Source organism: Anoplopoma fimbria, chromosome 10 (genome assembly GCF_027596085.1).
Source record: "Anoplopoma fimbria isolate UVic2021 breed Golden Eagle Sablefish chromosome 10, Afim_UVic_2022, whole genome shotgun sequence".
Taxonomy (NCBI): domain Eukaryota; kingdom Metazoa; phylum Chordata; class Actinopteri; order Perciformes; family Anoplopomatidae; genus Anoplopoma; species Anoplopoma fimbria.
Window position 1 is genome coordinate 12,411,193 of NC_072458.1, and position 20,322 is coordinate 12,431,514.

At 39.9% G+C, this 20,322-nt stretch overlaps 2 protein-coding genes across 3 annotated transcripts; one reads left to right on the plus strand and one right to left on the minus strand.

The window, feature by feature from the left end:
* Positions 1–357: 357 nt before the first annotated feature.
* Positions 358–3,793, plus strand: rpl11 (ribosomal protein L11). The gene is made up of 6 exons (XM_054605805.1): positions 358–447; positions 1,184–1,334; positions 1,591–1,697; positions 2,207–2,338; positions 3,202–3,312; positions 3,713–3,793. Exons 1-6 carry the CDS (start codon positions 442–444, stop codon positions 3,740–3,742), a joined length of 537 nt encoding a protein of 178 aa, XP_054461780.1. The 5' UTR covers positions 358–441; the 3' UTR covers positions 3,743–3,793.
* Positions 3,794–6,085: 2,292 nt separating this feature from the next.
* klhl43 (kelch-like family member 43) lies at positions 6,086–10,742 on the minus strand. 2 transcript variants are annotated; one of them, XM_054605807.1, is made up of 7 exons: positions 10,692–10,742; positions 10,429–10,649; positions 9,598–9,746; positions 9,084–9,430; positions 7,803–8,102; positions 7,539–7,714; positions 6,086–7,105 (listed from the first exon to the last, which is right to left on the minus strand). In XM_054605807.1, exons 1-7 carry the CDS (start codon positions 10,740–10,742, stop codon positions 6,307–6,309), a joined length of 2,043 nt encoding a protein of 680 aa, XP_054461782.1. In that variant the 3' UTR covers positions 6,086–6,306. The 2 variants fall into 2 exon arrangements, with proteins under 2 accessions (XP_054461782.1, XP_054461781.1); XM_054605806.1 differs by having other exon boundaries at positions 10,429–10,742.
* Between the last annotated feature and the right edge of the window lie 9,580 nt (positions 10,743–20,322).

Sequence of the window (20,322 nt, forward strand, 5' to 3'; positions counted from 1 at the left end):
TTTCCCAGCGCCCAAGGTGAAGGAATTTAATGTCATTATGTCCTGAAGAAGCAAATGGTGAAACTTAGGAATATTGAACCAGCGGGAATGATTTAAAACATTTTAGATTTTTTTGCTTTATCAAAGTTGTTGCTAATTAATTTTCTCTTCGTCAATTGATTGTTCAACTAATGAACTAAAATCAGCTAATCGTTTCAACTCTACTCATAAACAAGTAAGTGCTGTGAATATAATTGTGTGGTGATTCAAACCACTTAAATCATTCAAAGCTGCGTAATTCCAAAAGAAAATAAACTAATTTTTACTTTATTTGTTGCGTTTAGTGCCGTAAACCGGAACCCTCTCGTTTCCCCACGATGTCTGGTCGAGGTCATTTGTGGTGAACACTTGACTATAAATGTCTTTCGCCGGAAACGTATCGCCCTCTTGTAGTGATCCAACATGGCGGTGAGTACTGTCTCACACCGTACTATGGTGATCATACGTTAAGTTGTAGTTGTAATCTACAATCATCGGAGCTGTTGGGTCCTCCTAACTGTTCTTTGACGTACAGAGACTTAAATTACAATATGAATGAATAAACTAGCGCCTTATTTCTTTAACAAATGTAACGTAAGACTGTTTAACCAAAAAAGCGAGTGATGCCAACAGGCTAGCTACCGGAATATACGGTTCTCTCTTACGGTTGTAGTAATATTTAGTAGTAAAGACAATATTGCAGTTGTATAATGACACTAAAGTTACACCGCAGGCGTGTTTATTTTCTTATTGTGATCTTTTTAGTTGTTTGTCCTTAATTTCCGGACACGTAACGTTAGGTGATCTCCAACCATGCTAACAGCAGAAGCAGCGGGGATATGCACGGACATGTTCTCCGGCCGGCATGCGTTGGTCCAAGACTGTTGGTGGTTTGTTGTATAGAGACAGAGAAAAGCAGTGGCAGGGCAGTGGATTTAAAGAAAAAAGTACATTGTGAGTTTTTACTCGTAGCAAACTGTTAAGTTGTTGAAATGTTCGTGTCTCTGTCTCGCCTGTGCTAACCTGATAGCAGGCTAACGCCAGCAGGTAAACTCAACATGGCAGCAGCGGCTGGCCAGGCGTCACAACTTCTTCGTACTCGTGTTTTGAGTGGTTGTTTTTGTGACAAAGTGTAAACCAAACAGTTTACTTTTGTGTTTTCCAGGAACAGGGTGAGAAGAAGGAGAACCCCATGAGAGAGCTTCGCATTCGCAAGCTCTGCCTGAACATCTGCGTCGGTGAGAGTGGAGACAGGCTGACCCGTGCTGCTAAGGTGCTGGAGCAGCTCACAGGGCAGACCCCCGTCTTCTCAAAGGGTGAGTGTTTGTATGTGGGGAGGGAAGACTAAAGCGGGAATAACTTTTAGCTGTGGGAGTGTTAAGTTTAAGCATTTTTAATCAAGTAGTATTTTATCCAACACCATGCAAAAGCCCTTATTATACATATTCATAGAGCTGACAGTCATAGTGAAAGTTATCTTAAGAGTGGAAAGGATTTGATGAAGTTGTTGGACAATAAAATGTTTATCGATATCACCGTCCTATATTAAACTTTTGTTTTTCTTTTTCGCAGCCCGCTACACCGTGCGATCCTTCGGTATCCGCAGAAATGAAAAGATTGCTGTCCACTGCACTGTCCGTGGAGCCAAAGCAGAGGAGATCCTGGAAAAAGGACTCAAGGTCAGAAAGTCATGTTGTGTATTCCTCTACACATCTCACAAGTTCAGTTGTTCAACTTCTGTTGTCTTTGCTTGTGACTTGGCCGCAGTTGTCTAAGTAGAGTGTGATGGGCCCTTTTCATAGTTGGATAAAAATATAATAAGATATATATACCTGGTTAAATATGGACTAAAGCTTGTTTTTGTCTTTTTGTGTTAGCTTCAATTTTAAATTAAATGACAAAATATTGGACCAAGTTGCTAATAGTGCATAGAAGTTATTTTTTTCCCTTGCACTCAGTCTTGTTTGTACAATTGACAATGTGTCTTTCAATTTTGTCACAATCAACTTTTCAAGAAAATATTTGCATGTGGAAACAAAAAAGTGATGTTTGACTTCTTTAATTGGGCTTCCCTTTTTTTTTTTTTTTTTTGCCTTGAGCCAAGTCTGATTATTTAAAATTTTGCCGTCACTCAACTAACTATCCTGTGTTACCATGTTATGAACGTATTGTTGCTTCCTGCTTCCAGGTGCGTGAGTACGAGTTGAGAAAGAACAACTTCTCTGACACCGGAAACTTCGGCTTCGGCATCCAGGAGCACATCGATCTGGGCATCAAGTACGACCCCAGCATCGGCATCTACGGACTGGACTTCTACGTGGTAAGTGGCCCACAAAAACCTGTTGCTGGGATGTTGTGGTGCGAGCTGCAGAAAGCCAATTGTTATGTGAACAATTCTTAGTTGTGACGGCACAAATTGAACATTCGTGTGTGTATGCAGACTATTTTAGTTGTCAAAGTAAAGATTACAGAATTCCTGGTTTATTTCCTGTTGCAGTCTTTGGTTGACATGGGCCGACAGGAAGTAAACATGGACCCAAGCTGTTGCCTAGAAATGAGGTTTCGTTGAAATGGTGGAGTAAATACAGATGTTTTTTGTAGGAATAAATTGTTGCTGAATATTTGTCACATTACTTAAAAAATGGTACTATCTTGAAGTTGTACTAATTGAGCAACTCAATCTTTTTTTTAATGTTGAGACAATTAAGACTGCTGAGGGTTTTGAATTGTAAAAGGTTTTATGTAAAGTGTGACATGATTTGTGCTTTACACATTAAGATGTTGCAGCTGAGGGAAAATATGTCTGTAGAGTGATTAAATGTGTAATTTAATTTAATGATTAGGTCGTTAACCGGTTCCTGCCACTTTCCTCAGTCAGAGGTCAACAGAAGATCAGTTAAATGCTGTTTGTCCTAGTCTTTCTGTGAATGTTTAAGGTTCCTCATCAACAACATGTCAGCTGACCATGGACATGATTTACTAAAGACAAACATAAGAGAGCCCATACAGTACCCTGGACTTGTAGCCAAGTCTTCTAACATTATATTGAACCAGCTATGAAGTCAAGAGGCCATACAACCGTGAAGTGATATTGACCGGTGCCTCTGGAGTGTTCACGTGTAACCGAGAGATGAGGCTGAAGCTTCTCTGACCAGCTCTGTCGTCTCGTCTCTGTGTATTCAGGTTCTGGGCAGACCCGGCTTCAGCATCGCCGACAAGAAGCGGAAAAGAGGCCGCATCGGTTTCAGGCACCGCATCCGCAAAGAGGAGGCCATGCGCTGGTTCCAGCAGAAAGTGAGTGTTGACATTGACGTCCTGTGACACCTGGAAACTGTAGACTGAAACTGTGGCTCTCCAGGTTTTGTTTAAATTTCATTTAAAAGTGCATTCCCTGAAATAAATAATTAACATGTTTATGAGAGCTTTGGAAGCTTATTTTCAGAAAATCTAATCCCAGGTTGGCTTATTGTACTGACGTCAATTTCCAAGAAACTACTGCATGATTGGTCACTTTGCTTTAAATGTTTTTAATTTGATTTACTGCATTCTCTGACTTTAATATTGTGCGTGGACTCTTCAGTCTGTGGCTCCCTTCAGCTGAAATGTTAATTTCCGAATCAAATGTCTTTAATGTTGCATTTTATTTTCTGTCGATTACAATCTAATACATGTGTCTTTATTTCTCTTTCCTCAGTATGACGGCATCATCCTCCCCGGCAAGTAAAGGACCACCTTTTGATGTTTGTAACAAATAAAATGGAAAAAAAGGACCCTTCCTGTTTGGTGTTGTTTCTGCGGTACTTCAATCGTGTACACATTTTAGACATGGGCACTAATATTCATTGTCTTGTGCCTAACTTAAAGAAGGTTTCTGTTGTTTAATGTGTGATCATCTAACTACCGGTACTTTGGATTCTGTGAGCAACCTCATTTTGTGGTATGTCAGTTTGACTCGTAGGATGAGTTTTAACCACGTGTGGCCCAGTGTTGTGTTCATGTCAGATGAGCTCACTGTACAGACCTCACTCAGTATAAAATCATCTCACTTTAAATATCGTGGCCCTGTTTGCAAGAATTTGGTTTAGTGAGTTGTACGGAAAAACTCTTGAACACACCTTAAAATTTAGAACATCTGGACACATAATTATTTTGTGATTGATGACTCAGGGAAGACGGCAAGAACAAACCAGTAATATACGTTAACTTTCCACATCTGAGGAAACCTGACAACTGGGCAGTGATGGAAAGTTAATTTATTGAAGTACTCTTAATACAACTGACTAAGCTTTAATTTTGATATTTTATCCTTCATACTTTTTGCGCCACTACTTTAATTTGACAGCTGTCATTATTAATGACTTTGTATTAATGTTTAAAAAAAGATATGCATATGAAGTGAGATCCATTGTGAAGCTGTAAAGTACCTGAAAGTATACTTGATAAATATCACTTGACCCAACTTGAACAACTACAACGTCAAAATGTTGCCCAACCTTAATTGAATTAGTACATTTGTGAAAGGGGCCACTCTTTCTGCATGAGTACTATACACATTTTGCTTATAATTCTTAATCTTAACTTTCAATGTAAAACATTAAGTAGTAGTTCTTACATAATGGTATTGCTTGTTTTCTGAATCCTTCCACTATTGAATCTTTAGAGTCTTTTTCATTCCCACATCTGCGAACGTAAAGTAATGATCCTTCTATCGCTGAATTCAAACTTGATCCAAACCTGACCTCTAATGACGCGTTTCTTGCGGCGCATGAAAAGCACAGCTTCTTTCCTGTGGTCAGACTACATTTTCCAGCAGCCTGGTCTGATGTAGAAAAAAGTAAGACAGAAAATTGGCATGTTTTAATGACTTTGGCTTTATTTAGTGAAACCACCAGCACAGATCTCGTCCAGTTACAAATAGAGGGATTCAGCCAATCAAATGAGCCAGATTAACCTCATTGTATCTCACGGTAAAAACAATATTTATTAATAGCTCAATATGCTGCTGCCGCTCTGAGCAGTTTGTCTTTCCACCTGCTGGCGTCTCACTGGTTCATTATTTGGTAGTTTTTATTAGTTTATTACAAGTGTGATTAGTCAGATAACTTCAAATGTTTTAAAACACAAACAGGTGAGGTTTTGTCTCAAAATGTTGGATTTTTTTCATAAAATCTCAGATTTTTTAAGATTTGCATTGCACTTATAAAATATATTTTTTAATACACTACTTCTGACAAATAACCATATAATAAATGAAAGAACAAGCAGGTTTGTTTATGGCTGACCTGCTGAAGTAAGCTGAAATCCTGATTATGTAGCTTTTGTCAGAATTGGCTCATATTCCTGTCATGTCCGCACACTCCTGTCATTCACTTGTCTGTCTCACAGACACACACTCATACTAATTTTCACAGTTGAACGGCACACACTGCTGAAATACTTCTTTGAACCCAAACTACCAGTGGATTCACAGTGACGCCTGTTCAACGCAGACAGCCACTGTTCCCGTCTTCATCACTCCTCCTCCATCCATCACCTCTGTACCTCCACCTGCTCCACTATACGATTCATCCCCTATCCACATTTCTCTTCTCATTTGCCATCAATTTAAAACCTCCTGAGACAAATTTTAATCACACAAGCTCTCTTTTTGTCTTTCTTGCAAAACCAGCACATGGGCATTTCATAGATCTGTATCTGGCTGTATTTTAGATTGCACCTTTCTCTTGAAATTATAATAATGGAGGTCAGATGTCAAGTAAATATGTATTTGAAACCCCAAAATCCCTTTAAGAAGGATTGATGACCAATAGGTCATCTTAATTGTGTAAATCTGTTAAAAAAAGGCTAAATGTTCAATAATTCATTCATCATTGTTACCAGCACTTTTAGAGTTACATTTATATGAATATAAAATGTATTTCTATTAATATATATATATATATTTTATTTATTTATTTAAGTATATAAGTATTTCTACAATATAATTAAGTTAAATAATGCTCTAAAAAGAAGATATTTCTGCTAGGTTGCATTGTTTTCTACTTCACAGATTGTTTTTGTTGTCGTTTTTTTATTTCTATTCTTCTATCCAAAATTCTTTATTATTTACAGATAAAAATGCATTTTGAATTCAGTTTTAAGTAGATTCACTTTTCCACATACACACGGTGTTTCATTCTGTATGAAGCAATATATAAATAAACAGAATGAAAAGCAGAGATGATCCAGATGTTCTCCAGGGGTTGAACCAGCCTTTCTCTCCTCTAGTCTCTCCAGTGCTTCCTGTCTCTATGCGGTGACGGTTTGGGAAGGAGCCGTGCTGCTCTCTCTGCTCCGGTTCTTCCCGGCCTGCTGCTGCTCTTCGTGGGCCGGGGTGTTGCGGTGCTGCTGTCGGCGTGGCGCGTGGCGGGGTGGCAGGGTCAAGGTGCAGCAGGACACTCCCACCGTGGGCTCGGGCAGATCCTCTGCCACGGACCAGCTGTCTGTGGCCGGGTCGTACTTCTGGACGGCAGCTTTGTAGCGCTTCTCCGCCTCGTTCCAGCCTCCCAGCAGGTACAGCTTGTCGGCCAGCGGGGACAGGCCGGCGGTGCTCACACCGAGGAGGAGAGGGGCGGCCCGGGTCCAGCCGCTTCTCTCCGGAGAGAAGACCTCCACGGAGAGCACATCCACCCGCTCACCGCCGGGCCCCAGCTGGCTCCCTCCCACCACGTACACCTTTCCTCCGAGGGCGGCGGAGCAGTGCCAGCCGCGGGGTGTCTCCATGGGGGCCTTCTCGCTCCAGGCGTCGGTGTCAACGTTGTAGCACGCCACGGAGCGTGAGTAGGCACAGTTGATGTACCCGCCGGTCACCAGGATGTCTCCGGAGGGCAGGGTGGCGCTGGAGTGGCAGCAGCGGGGCACCTCCATGGGAGCCCGCATCTGCCAGGTGTTGGAGGAGGGCAGGTAGCTCTCGGTGGTGGCCAGCAGACCCTCCACGTTGCGGCCGCCGATGGCGAACAGGCGGCCGCCGCTGGCTGTCAGAGAGAAATGGGTGCGGCGCTGTCGCATGCTGGCCAGGTGGAGCCAGGTGTTGAAGCGAGGGTCATATCTGTTGGAGGTAAAGGGCAGAGGGGTCACGTTCAGAAGGGACCACAGACTCCTAGATCCCAGTGAGGAGGGCCTTCAGGTGTGTCCTGTTTTACCTGATCTTGTCGCACTGTGTCTCAAAATCTAGTTTTAAGACTTTTCATTACATGTTTCACCACACCACATGTTTCACCACACCTAATTTATATTTAATCAGGTTGCCAATGTGTGTATTTGAGACTAAGTGATTAATATTTGCCTCCACAAGGGAAATCCGGCTTGAGGTTTGTGTCTCGTCATACACTGTTTACTGTGCTTATGTCAGACAACAGCTATATATCGAATTGTGACACATGTATCACGATACATATCGTATCAAGGCACGTGTATCACATTACGAATCGTACTGTGAGGTGCTTGCCAATACAAAGCCCTAAACAGCAGCACCCTGCTACCTGCTGAGGGTGCTGACGGCGTGCTTGGCCTGGTTGCGAGCGTCGTTCTGGTCCTCCCCTCCGGCCACGTACAGGAAGCCGTCCATCACAGCCACACACTGGTTGAAGCTCTTCGCTGGCAGCTGGGTGAGGTGACGCCAGGTGGCTGCTCCCTCCCGAGGGTCCCTCCACATCACCTGGGTTACAGAAGTCACAGGTCAGTAAGGTTTTTTTTTGTGTGAATAGGTGGTGGATAATAGAGACAACAAAAACCAAAGCACCGACCTCGCGGCTGAGAGCTCTCTCTGTGAGCGAAGGTCGACCACCGACGGTGAGCAGAGTCTGCTGACTGGCTCGGACCTGCGTGCGTCGGGACTGCAGGGTGTTCTGCTGGAAGGGGAGCAGGTGGTAGTTCATGGCGTCCACCAGCAGGCGGTGACAGTGCGGGTCCATCATCATGCGGGGCACCGGCTGGATCTGGCTCACCAGCTCGCTGGCTGGGATCGTCTCAAAGCGGATGTGAGACAGCAGCTCAGCGGCGTGAGCCTGACGGGAGGCGTCAAAGTCGAGCCACCTCATGGCCAACTACAGGGAGAGTTTACAGTGAAGATATATAATACATTCAAATGTCATGTGTTATAAGAGAAATATCTCTACAGAGCACTTTTCAAAACCCAAGTTTTAAAAAGTGCTTAACATGTAGCTGCAAAAACAGTCTAAAGGATGTCAAGTTTAAATACATTCATAAAGTTGTTAGGAGGACAATAGGAAATAGATAAATTATTAAATATGTGCAAAAAATAGGAAATAACGAGCTAAAAAAGGTTTTAATTTATTCCAACAACTAATTGGTTGGAAAAACAAATAAAAATATATATCTTTTAACAAACTGATTAGAGGTAGAGATTTTTTATTCAAAAATGTATATTTCATTTTATTATTTAACAAGATATTTATTAAATTAAGGTATATTTTGAACTTATCTGCTAATATTATTCCTTCTTTGTTGGGTTTGCAGCAAATTCAAATTATATAATCAAATACAAAATCCAAACAAATGCACTTTGATTTTAAAATGAAGTTCATAAAACCAATTCAAGTAATAAAAGTAAAGTAAAATTTAATCCAAACCCGGATCAGGATAATATTCTCGCGATGTAGACTGACTCGCATTTGGTCCTGTTTATAAATACAGCGATCACCGTTCTCTCAGCTGTGGGTTTATTTATGTCTGTAACGGAGTTGTATATTAATACCCCAGCTCTCTTCTTGCATACAGTGAGATATTCTCAGCGGTTTCTGCTCACAATGCTGCATGAATCTCTTTTATGCTCTGAGCAGCTGGTCTGGGGTCTGTTTTTAGGCCCTGGGTGAAAATAGCAGGACGGCCCAGAGGGTCGACGGGTTGGTACTGGAAGCCAGTCGCCTCCTAGAAGACCTGGCACTTCTTCTCAGTTAGGATATCTTAAGTGAATATGTTCACTTGACAGCATATTCTATTTCAACCGAAATTTTCAGCTATAAATTTCAGCCTTGACCTTTGAAAGACAACGTTTGACCTCTGACCTGGAAGGCAGTGACCTCTGAAGGCAACAGCAGATAGTCTTCCTGCAGGAAGGCGGAGATCTGCTCCATGGTCAGCTGGTTGAACAACGGCGTGTCCGCGAACTGCACAAAGTTCTCCAGGACGAAGCGGCGGGCGGCGTCGCTCACCGACGACAGGCCGTAAGCGGCGGCGATGTTCCAGATGTAGACGCAGGTCTGCACATTGAGTTCGGCCAGCAGGAAGTCCATGCACATCTTGAGGAGCTGAGGGATCTGCAGGGTGACGGCGGCCGAGGCGGTGCAGCCGATGGTGTACAGGGACATGTGGACGCGACCCAGGTAGGCGAAGGTGATGACGTTAGCCAGGCCTGAGGACAGAGAATCCACCAATCGGTTTCTCATTTTATTCTAATTTTCTGAAGGTAAATCATAATATATCTGGTATCTAGAATGTGAGGGATCTTGATTTGAAGTTCAAATATTGTAAACATTATGTAATATCGTGGCTCAACATAAACTGAATCGGAAGTTGTACCAAGAGGTGAGAGGGAGGGGAGCTCCAGGCGCTTCATGCCCGGGTCTTTGGCCAGAATCTCTCTGAAGTACTGACTGATGGAGGAGATGACCAGCTTGTGGACGTCAAAGGCTTTCGTCTTACAAGCCAACTCCAGATCAGTCAGGAACCTGAGGAGGAGAGCAGGAGGATGGATGGATGACACACAGAGACAATAACTCATGACACCATACAGTACACATGTCAGGATGTTGTACCGCATCACAATTATGTTGTATTGTATTGTATTGCAATATTAACACATCTATATTGTGCTTTATCGTAATTGCCGAGTATCTCACTTGTTTTGTAACGATTGTAATTGTAATGTCCCGTAATTGTACCGTGTTGTAATTTTACTTAACCCGTAATTGTATTTTATTATAACTGCCTTGAATAGTAATTTTACCATATCGGAATTGTATCGTAAATTGAATGTATCTTAATTGCATTGTATTACAATTGTATCTTAATTGTAATGTGCTGTAATTGTACCATGTTGTAATTTTACCATATCTCAAGTATATTAAATGATAATTGTATTGTGTTGTATCATTATGGTATCGTATTGCATCGTGATTATATTGTATTTTTAGCATATTGCTATTAAAGTGTATTGTAACTGTACCATAATGTTGTTTTATGCCTCGTTAGTGTATAGTAAATGTATTATAAATCTGTATTTTATAGTGAATCCATTCTATCATAACTGTATCGTATCGTATCGCTATTGTGCCGTATAGTTATTGTATCAATTAATATCACAATTGTATTGCATCATAACAATGCAATACAGAAAGTACTGTAACCCACTTCTCCTGCCGCATCTTGCTGAGCTCCTCCAGCAGGGCGTTGCCGTGCAGGGGTCGGGTCAGCTCGCTGCCCAGACCGAGGCCTCGCTCCCCGGGCTTGATGACCGGCGGCGGCAGCGGCAGGTTGAGGCTGTTCAGCTGGGCGATGTCCAGCGCCGCCATCTGCTCGATCTTCTTCACCACGCTGTCCACCACCACCACACCGTCACCACGGCTCTCAACCTTCAGCTGGGCCGGGATGGTCTCCATGGCTACCTGAGGGACGGTGTCCACGGCGGGCTTCTTCTGGCGGGAGGCCTTCTTCTTTGGCGCCATCGTTTGACTGTTGAAGTGGTCTTTTGTAGGTTTTAGCATGCGGCTACTTTACACTAAAGGCTGATCAAGCTAGTCAACAAAATTTAATTTAAAATTGTTTCTAGAAACTCAGGCTTAAGTGTTGAAGTCCCCTTTTAGCTGGAGGTCGTAGCTAAGAATGTTATTATGGTTGGACTAGTTTGGGATTATTTTTTTTTTTTATTTGTGGTGTTTTTACTTGAACACAGCACACAGCACCTGAAAAAAAGAAGGAAAGACAAAGATTTAACTATCATGTGGAAAGTAAAGAGTTTGATTACAACGCAGCAATGTTGCTTGATGTACCACCAGTGTATTAATGTATTACATATTTTTTATATTAGTGTCAGAAATCCCCAACATATCACAATAGCTTATTCTGACTTCTGCTGTTAGTTTAAATTTATTTCAGAATTTTTGTGTCATCTTTTTTGAAAGCAGAAGTTTCGCATAAACAACACAGCAATTCCATCTATGGTGTACGAGAAGCAATGAGTCAAAAAGTATCACAGTTTTTAGATATCTGAATCTTTCAATAACATTAGGTCTAGTTTGGATTCGTTGGAAATAAGTGTGAAAATCAACATATAGAGATATAGAACTAAAGCTAATCTATCTTGAAGTATTTTTTTTTATCAATGTGTGCTTTCAACAGAGACACCGTGCTACCATAATATCATTTGACAATGATAAAAGAACATAATGTCCACTGAAAAGGATTAGATATGTAAAGCAAGATTGAAATGAAATGACACATATGTTTACTTTTCATTGTCCTACTGGACTTCCATAAAGTTACTCTAAAGAAAACAAGATTCACTCTTCACAGCTCTTAAAATGTTTTTTCATTACTATTCTTTCCGCCAATGTGTCTTTATATCCTGAATTATTGAAAAGAAAGGTGTGTTTCAAAGCCCAGAGTGAGCTCCTCATAAACAACCGAAACACACCCTGTCAAATGTTTACAGACTTTAAACAACAGTTTCATGGTCACTAGAGGACACGACAAAACCCTCTGACAGATGCACATTTCTCTGTTAATCTCAAACATCGAACAACAAAACACACACAAACTGACACCCTTTTCTAAATCCCACTGAGGATCACATACAAACTCTATGTCTCTATGAGCTGGCAGCATTGTGAACGACAGGTGCGAGTGTCCAGTAAAGAAGCTCAGGGTTAGGTTTTGTGGTTTACAGCAGCCACCCGGCATTTAATGCAACTGGGAGAATCGTATTCCTGATCACAATGAGCCGCGGTCTGCCAACTGCAGCAGAGAGGGGAGACTGTAACAGAGTAGAGGGAGTCTGAGATAAACTAATAGGAGAAATGGTGGGCATGGCGTTTCCTGGAGGGGATATAGAGAGCATATATCTACATTTTTGTAATGAGTTTTTTGTACATTGTGTGTTCGATTGCTTTAGTTTTGTACCTCTTGCACTCTGACTTGGCTGAGAGGAATTGTTTCTAAGTTTTGTTTCCTGTGTTTGTGTCTCTTTTGTCATTTAATTAGTGTGAAAGCTCTTAAAGACACCACGTTGTTGGAAAGTTGAAAACTCTAGCAAATTTTATAATGATATTAAAGGCGATGAGCGTTGGCAACATGTTTGAGGAAGCAAAATAATGGGTTTTTTTTGTATTCAGGTCCACTAAATGTTCGTTGTGTCTTTTTTTTTTTTATACAAAGAAAATCTTACTTGACGTTTATGCAGATTCGGAAACAACACCACACGTTTAAATCAACTTGCAATTGTGGGATAATGCCAGATGCTAAACTACTTTTTAGCATTTAGCTTAAACTATTGTGACAATAGCTGTAGTTTAGAGGTTTTTTAAAGTCAGTGCACTGACTCAGTATTATCACAATTCATTATTGCTGAGTTGAAGGGCTTTAAAGTGAGTGGAAGCTGGACGTCTGGTGGTAAACAACAGTTTGATCCTTTTTCCTGGCTCACGGTTTGTTGATGTTTACCTGAGCCTCGGTGCAGAGATCACCTCGGTGCTGTGTCAGGGCGGAAAGTAAAAGAAACCCCAGTGCCTATTTGGGGACTCAACTGTGTGCCAGTTCTCAATGTTCTTTCTCTCACTGAGCAAGATCTGTACTTTACATTTTATTAATTTTGCCCTTTCGGCCTGAGTGAGATCATTTATTGTCAGTTTGTTATTCGATTCAACTCGAGCTTCTAATAGTCTGACTTTAACTTGCCTTTTTCCATGTATTATATTTTTACACCAATCTTTCGTCGGTCAGTCGCATCACCACTTTGCTCCACACTGAAATAACTCAACAACTGTTGGATGGATTTCCATGAATCTGGTTCCCAGAGGATGGATCGTAATAGCTTTGGGGAACCTCTGACTTTTCAGCTAGCGCCATAATCAGGTCAGGTTTGTCCAATACTTTGTTTTATGACCAAATATCCTCAAAATTAAAGACAATCACATCAGCTTCAACTTGTCGTTGTTTAGAGCTATTTAGCAATTGTTAGCAACACGCTACACTAAAGATGGTTTACATGGCTACTAAACATAAGCATGTTAGCATTGTCATTGTGAGTGAGTTAGCATGTTGCCATAAGCGTTTAGTTCCAGTATAGCATCACAGAGCTGCTAGTATGACTGTAGACTCTTAAAAGGTTCAGTGTGTAGGATCTGGCGGCATCTAGAGGTGAGGTTGCAGATTGCAACCAACGGAAACTTCTCCCATGTGCCAAGTGTGTATTCGAACTACGGTGGCCGACTTAATAACGTTGAAACGCAAATGGGCCTATAAAGAGCCAATATTTTGTTTTAATGTTCTGGACTACTGTAGAAAATGGCCCCTGGCTCTGTGAAGAGGACCTGCTTTGTGTGAAGATATAAACGATTCATTCTAAGGTAACAAAAATACAACCATTCCTATTTTCAGTTATTCATATTGATTCCCATAAATGCACCTTTAAGTATTGTGTATTATGTAACTTTAATTAGACATTTTATGTTCATTAATGTCCTTTGATAGCTTCTTGAGCTCAACACTCTCGAAACAACATCAGATATCTTTTTCAAGAATATCAAAGATTAGTGTTGCTAAGGCTATTTTCATTACTTCCTGAGAGATTCCTTACTTAACTAAAGCCTTATATCTCTATTTCTAAATACCTTCTATGACCTTTTCCAACCACTGTTTGTGACCTCTGTAATAAACAACATCTAGTCACCATTTTGAATAGTACTGACAATGCTAATAATGCTACAACCAATCCCTCTGACCACAAACATGTACATGAATCTCCCCGTCCCTCTTTCCACCCCTCCTCCTCATTGGCTCAGCGTCTGAACTTGGCTCTTTTTAAATAGCATCTATTGGCTCGCCGGCCAACGGGCTCCACACATGGACAGACCGGGGGACGCAGACAGGAACGCACATGAGGTCAGCAGCTGTTTACGGTGTCATATGAAGTGGAGGGGTTCACTGTTACACACCATAGGCTACTTGTTGATGTCGCAATCCCCCTTTAAACAGTTGGAGCAGCAACGATCGGCAGCCAGGACACTGTATAACTTCAATACACCACAAATTAACCGAGAAGAAGAGTTCTTTGTTATTTGACAGCAGCAAAGAGTTTCTGTGAATGTGACCCTGAGCCATTAAACATGTGGGGGAGGTGATAAATCCAGTGTCAGGGACAACTGGAGACACGAGGGGCAGGATGATGTCAAACACATATTTGATTGATGCAAAAACAACAAGGTGGAAGATAATAATTATTATTATCTTATGAGCAATACGATCTTAATAAGCACACATTCCTTGGACTCCTATCTCCTTTACTTTAGTAAAAGCCCCAAAACTACAATGTTAAAATACTCCATAATTAGTAAAAGTACAAAAGTATGAAATAATATGTGCAAAATGTACTGAAATAATATGTCAGACTGATATATTTTTATGTATTAAATTATTAGATTACAAATACTGATGCATCAGTGGGAAAGCAGCATTTTATTGTTTTAACTTTAAATACAGTGGTTTCCTACTTTTGAGTCGGCCCCCTGCAAAGGGTCAGCAGATAAAAAAATCACAAATTGGTTTCCACATATTGGACTTTTCTCTAAACTTTGCTTTTTGGAGAATTATGAGATACTTTTATCTCTTTGACCTTCAATTTAAATTAAGCTATCTAAGAGGTTGAGAATTGAAATTAAAGAGTAAATGTTGCTGTTATATTAATGTTGTGGAGTAGACAGTAGGATAGAATTGAAAAACAAGTGACTCAAAAGTACAAGTATTATAACTGTAAATGTAGGATCAGTCCGCCACCCTGCTTAAATCAAGGTCTTGGCAACATTTCAGACAAACCAACCACTTGTTCAGGGATTCTGTGGCATGAAAATAATCTCTGCAGAGATCAGCCTTCAGAAATATCCAGGACCAAGGTTAGCACAGGGAGACAGCTGCTCTGTCAACCACCATACTGGGAACCAGACCTCACCACGACCCCCCAACAACCACCACCAGCATCATCATCACTGACAGATATACTGGAACTGACAGCAGAATCTGCCTTTTAAACAACCAGAGGAGGGTATTCAGTATAATAGATCCTTTTTACACCTTCCTCTTGGTGGTAATGGTTTCAAGGTACTAAAATTCCCAATTATTTGGGTATAATTTCCTCAAAACTGTGTAGTTTGGCACTAACTACAGGAAAAAAGGGTTTAATTGGTGCACTCCTAAGTGAATCATTTAAACTGAATGCTTAGGAAAGATAACCTGTGTTTTAGTCACACAGCTTTCTTATATATTTTATATACATTTAAATGTATTCTTTTACATTTTTATTTACTTTAAGTGTTTATAAATATGTATGTTACATATAGTATTTGGATACCTATATTGTATACAGTATATATGAGTTTCTTTTTTTTCTTATATTTGTGTTTACATTCTAAGATATAGTGATTACTGTATCAATGACAAAAAAAACAAAACAAAGGAATAAGCCAACAATTATAGATGAGCAGTGAAGAAAGAATTATATGCTTTAAATGGCGCAGTAGAAATGAACAACTATCTAAAAATAACTGTTAAGAAGTTTGTCACTATTTCTCTATATGATTAGAACCAATTTTACAGGAAACATTTGTGTAATAATTAGTAAACACACTTGAAAAATAGTGTAAATAATATTTTCCTGTCATGAACTACTAACTATATTTTACTATGTTATGTTATTATTATATAAGAAACTGGAGCCTCAAGGGTTTTTGAAAATGTAGCCCAACCCTAAAACATTGCAGGTGTCAGTAACAGGTCAGACAACAAACAGATAGCTGGATGTGAATAAACACAGTTTTTGAAGTATAAAAGTTATGATTTGCTGTGACAATGTGATGACCCAAAAAAATTTGGGAACTAAATTGACAAAACCCTAACCTTCAAAGGCCTAAGACTCATATATATATATATCAGTAATTGATATGTGAAATAAAGTACTTAGGAGAGATATTTATTAAAGATATTAATGTTATACATCTGTTGGACAGAAATAGAGCTCATTTTGAATCACTGCCTTTATCTCGAGCCAAAGTGTCGATCACTGGTGTGCTGCAGAAACACCAGCTTTAATTTGTAGCTTCCATTTACTAATTGACATATTTTTTAAATCCCTAACTTCCTCTGGTTAAAACCCAGTCACCTCGTAGTTTGTTTTGAATATTAAAAGTTATGTTTAGAGCCATGTGACATTTGACAGTGTGTGTGTGTGTGTGTGTGTGTGTGTGTGTGTGTGTGTGTGTGTGTGTGTGTGTGTGTGTGTGTGTGTGTGTGTGTGTGTGTGTGTTAAACAGAAAAATTAACCGTTATAGTGCATAACAAGAGAAAGGAGGTAATCTAAGCGACCGGGGCTCTGCGTTTTATTTTTAGACGCTGACCTCAGTGTGTGAAACTGATCTGAGTGTTTGAAGTTCCGCAGAGTGAAGAAGACAACTGACATTGAGTGAAGCGTTGTGATGCATTGGTGGTTTTAAGGAGTGTTTGCAGAGGACCAACAATTGTGTTCTTCCAAAGTAAATTGCATTACCGATGGCTTTGACGCTGGAGGGATGCCGAAAACAACCACATCCTTAAGATTCCAGTTCACTGAGTGTCTTAATCCTTCTGCTTTGATGTCAATGTTGATAATTACCTTGTTTAGGTTTGTTAGGTAAGTTGTTATAAAACCAAAACAGTTGTCTAAAACACGCTAAAAAGTTGACCATTTAGAGACGATAATTCCCTGTGGGGTTTTCAAAATATTGATTATAGCTGCTTTGATAAAGTTCGGTCCTTCAAAATGACCAGTAAAAACATGAACATTATGAGCTTTATCAAGTGCTAATAACTGCAGGGCTGTGGCATAAAGTACTGCAGGAAAGAATCCTAAAACCAGGAAATGCACTTCCAGATTACGTTGTCTTGAAGGGAATGTTACTTTTAAATGTGTTTTTGCTTAGAATCCTGAAATAAGGTCTGTGGTTAACACAAGCTAAGGAGATTTTGATATTCAATACAGCAGTAAATACCCTTATCGTAAAAAATGTAAGCTTTTACCTGTCTTAAAAGACAAGTGTTCTACTGAGACCTCAAAACATCATCACTAGAACACTAGTCCGCCTTTAGCTTTGTGGTGGTGACGTGAAGTCATGTGACCATACTGTCGTTCATTTATAGCCTAACGCTAGCTTTTTACATCTGCCGATTGCTTTAAAGCTTAAAAAAATCATAAAAGTGAATTTCATTTTGTGAACATTATTTTGCTGAACAAGTGTAAGTATCTCCATCGTTTGTTTGCCACAGAGTTTATTTTCTGCAATTATCCAAGATCCAAAAATCCAATTGTCTTCTAATCGAGGGAACCTGTACAATGCTATCTACCAGGTTGGTCCCACAAAAATAGTTAATCCCTGCAGCACTCTATTGTACTATACAGTGTTTCTGTTATTTTGTCCACCACTTGAACCTCCACCCACACAAAAAACACCACCCTGTGTGCTTCCCCAACTCTTCTATCCCTCTGTAGATGCAGCTGAATTCCCTGTTTATCTCGTGTGTGTATTTATAGGTCCTGAAACACACACAACATGTACTTTATGTGTGTATTTTGTGTGTATATCACAGCTAAGGACTGGAAAGAGAAGGGCAGACACCCCCCCTGCAGAGTAGTAATATCCACACGGCCACTGGCAACTGCTTGACATTGTTTCCATTCAGCAGTTAAATGTGAATATTAGTATTTATTACTAATTATTACAATGAGGTCATTAGATGTATCATTTGATATGTGGTTTCCAGTGGGGGTAATCATACAGTATATTTTACTTTAGGAAAAGTATCAATAACACTATTTAAAAAACTCTGTTCAAAGATTGAACATAAGTGAAACTACAAAATAGTAAAATGTACTTAAAGTATCAAGAGTAAAAGTACACTTTGGGTATAATACTCCTGTCAGAGTGTTATATCATATATTATTTGATTATTATAACTGAAGAGGCATTAACACACAACAGCATTTTAATATTCCAGCTACTAGTGGTGGAGCTAATATTAACTTATATTCATACTGGTGGATCGTTATATATACATATTCATATGTTTTGTTTGTAGAGTAACTATAACTCCAGTTGTCAGATAAATTTAGTGACGCAAGAGGTACAATATGTCCCTCTGAAATGTAGTGGACTAGAAGTATAAAGTACAATTAAAATTGGACTTAAGCACAATGCTTGAGTGAATGTACTTCACTGGTGATTTCAGACAAATTTTCACTTTGTTTCACTCTAATGAAACCTTTGTGGAAATGGAAGTGTGAGTGGAGATTTAAAGATGTTAAACCTTGGATCTTTTAAGTGACAAACTCTTCTTGTCCCAACAAATTATCAGGCAGTAAAATTAAGTGTATTTTTACCTCTTTCTGCCTCCTGGTTCCTGCTCTTCTTCCCTTCCTTTTGCTCTCTCAGCTTCTTTCTTTAAACACTCTTTAACGTTCTTTCTTTTCTTTGTTGTAGTTCTCTAACAGGCTCCTCTTTGCTTCGTCCGTCTGTCCTCTATCAGAGGGCTGTGTGTGTGTGTGTCAGCATCAGAAGAAAATCAGGGTCCCAACCAAGGTTGTGACGTATAATTCTACGCCCCCCCCCCCCCTCCACTAAACCTCTACAATCCAACCACGCCCCCCTGAAGCTCACATCAGATCCTCTTCTTTCATTGCCCACCCCCTCCAACATCCACCTCCATCTCCAAATACAGGCACTCCGCGTTGCCCTCCCCTCCAAAAATATCCCATTAGAGGCCGCCTCTTTTCTCACCCAACCCTGTCTCCCCCCTCTCGTGGCCTGTGGGTTTCAGGTTTTAGATTTGGCTGTGTGTCTGCTTTCTTTGTTAATCTCACTCATTCCTCTTTTACACAAACAAAACAGGAGAAATTCAACAGTTATCTGCATGAAGAGGTTTAGAGCATGTTATCTAATGCATCTCTAAACAGGGAACACAGGTCGCCATAGTTACAAGAGGATTACTGTAGAGTTACTATAGCTATTATCTAACAGTGATGGAAGAAGTATTCCTGAATTGTAATTTACTGACGTAAAAGTATTCAAAACATACCGAAAAGAAATCAAAAAGTAAAATTGAACCTAATGTTGGAGATAGTTCAATCTGTCAAAAAAGGCATGATAGTTAACGAGTAAAATGTTGTGTATGATCACTCATAACGTGCAAAGGAACTGCAGCTGTCAGATAAATGTAGTGCAGTAAAAAAGGACAATATTTCACTGTGAAATGTAGTGTAGTGGTAGTATAAGGTAGCATTATATGGAAATAATCAAGTCAAGCACAAGTACCACAAAACTGTACACAGAACTCGAGTTAACTTTCTTAATTATTATCCATCATATTAATTTCCATAGCTTGTGAATTTCCCCCCATGATCAATGATCTTATCTCAACCTATCCAAATGTGTTTGTATTATCAATTTGAATCTGCAAAGTATTTTGTTACTTAAGCTAAAAAATAAATGGAGTTATTAAAAAGGTAAAACATATTCCTTTGAAAGAGCTGGAGAAGAAATATCAAGAAGCAGAAAATGAAAAGTAAAGTACAAGTACATCAAAATTGTACTTAAACACAGCACTTGAGTCAATGTACTTAGTAACTTTCCACAACTGCTATTAAGTCTACAGTAATAGTGTAGTTATTTATATGAAAGATTAAACTGTCTTAACAGGTTACACAGTAAACTTTACTAAATGCTTATTCGACGCTTTCACTGACGTCAAACCAGCATGTCTCACTGCGTGCTCCGTCAGCTGTACTGTGACGTAGTTCCGTCTATCGTGACTGTCCTCATAATGTATAAACTTCAGTTTTCCTCATGGCTCTTAATAGTTGAATTATTTATGTATTTGTGGCTGGTGTTCTATCATAAAAAAAAAAAAAAAAAGTTTTATTATTTTAACGGCTGTAACGTCTCTTCTTCGCTTGTTCACTGAACTTAGCGGAACCTCTCCGTTTTTTTCAGCCTTTCTCCGCTCAGTCAG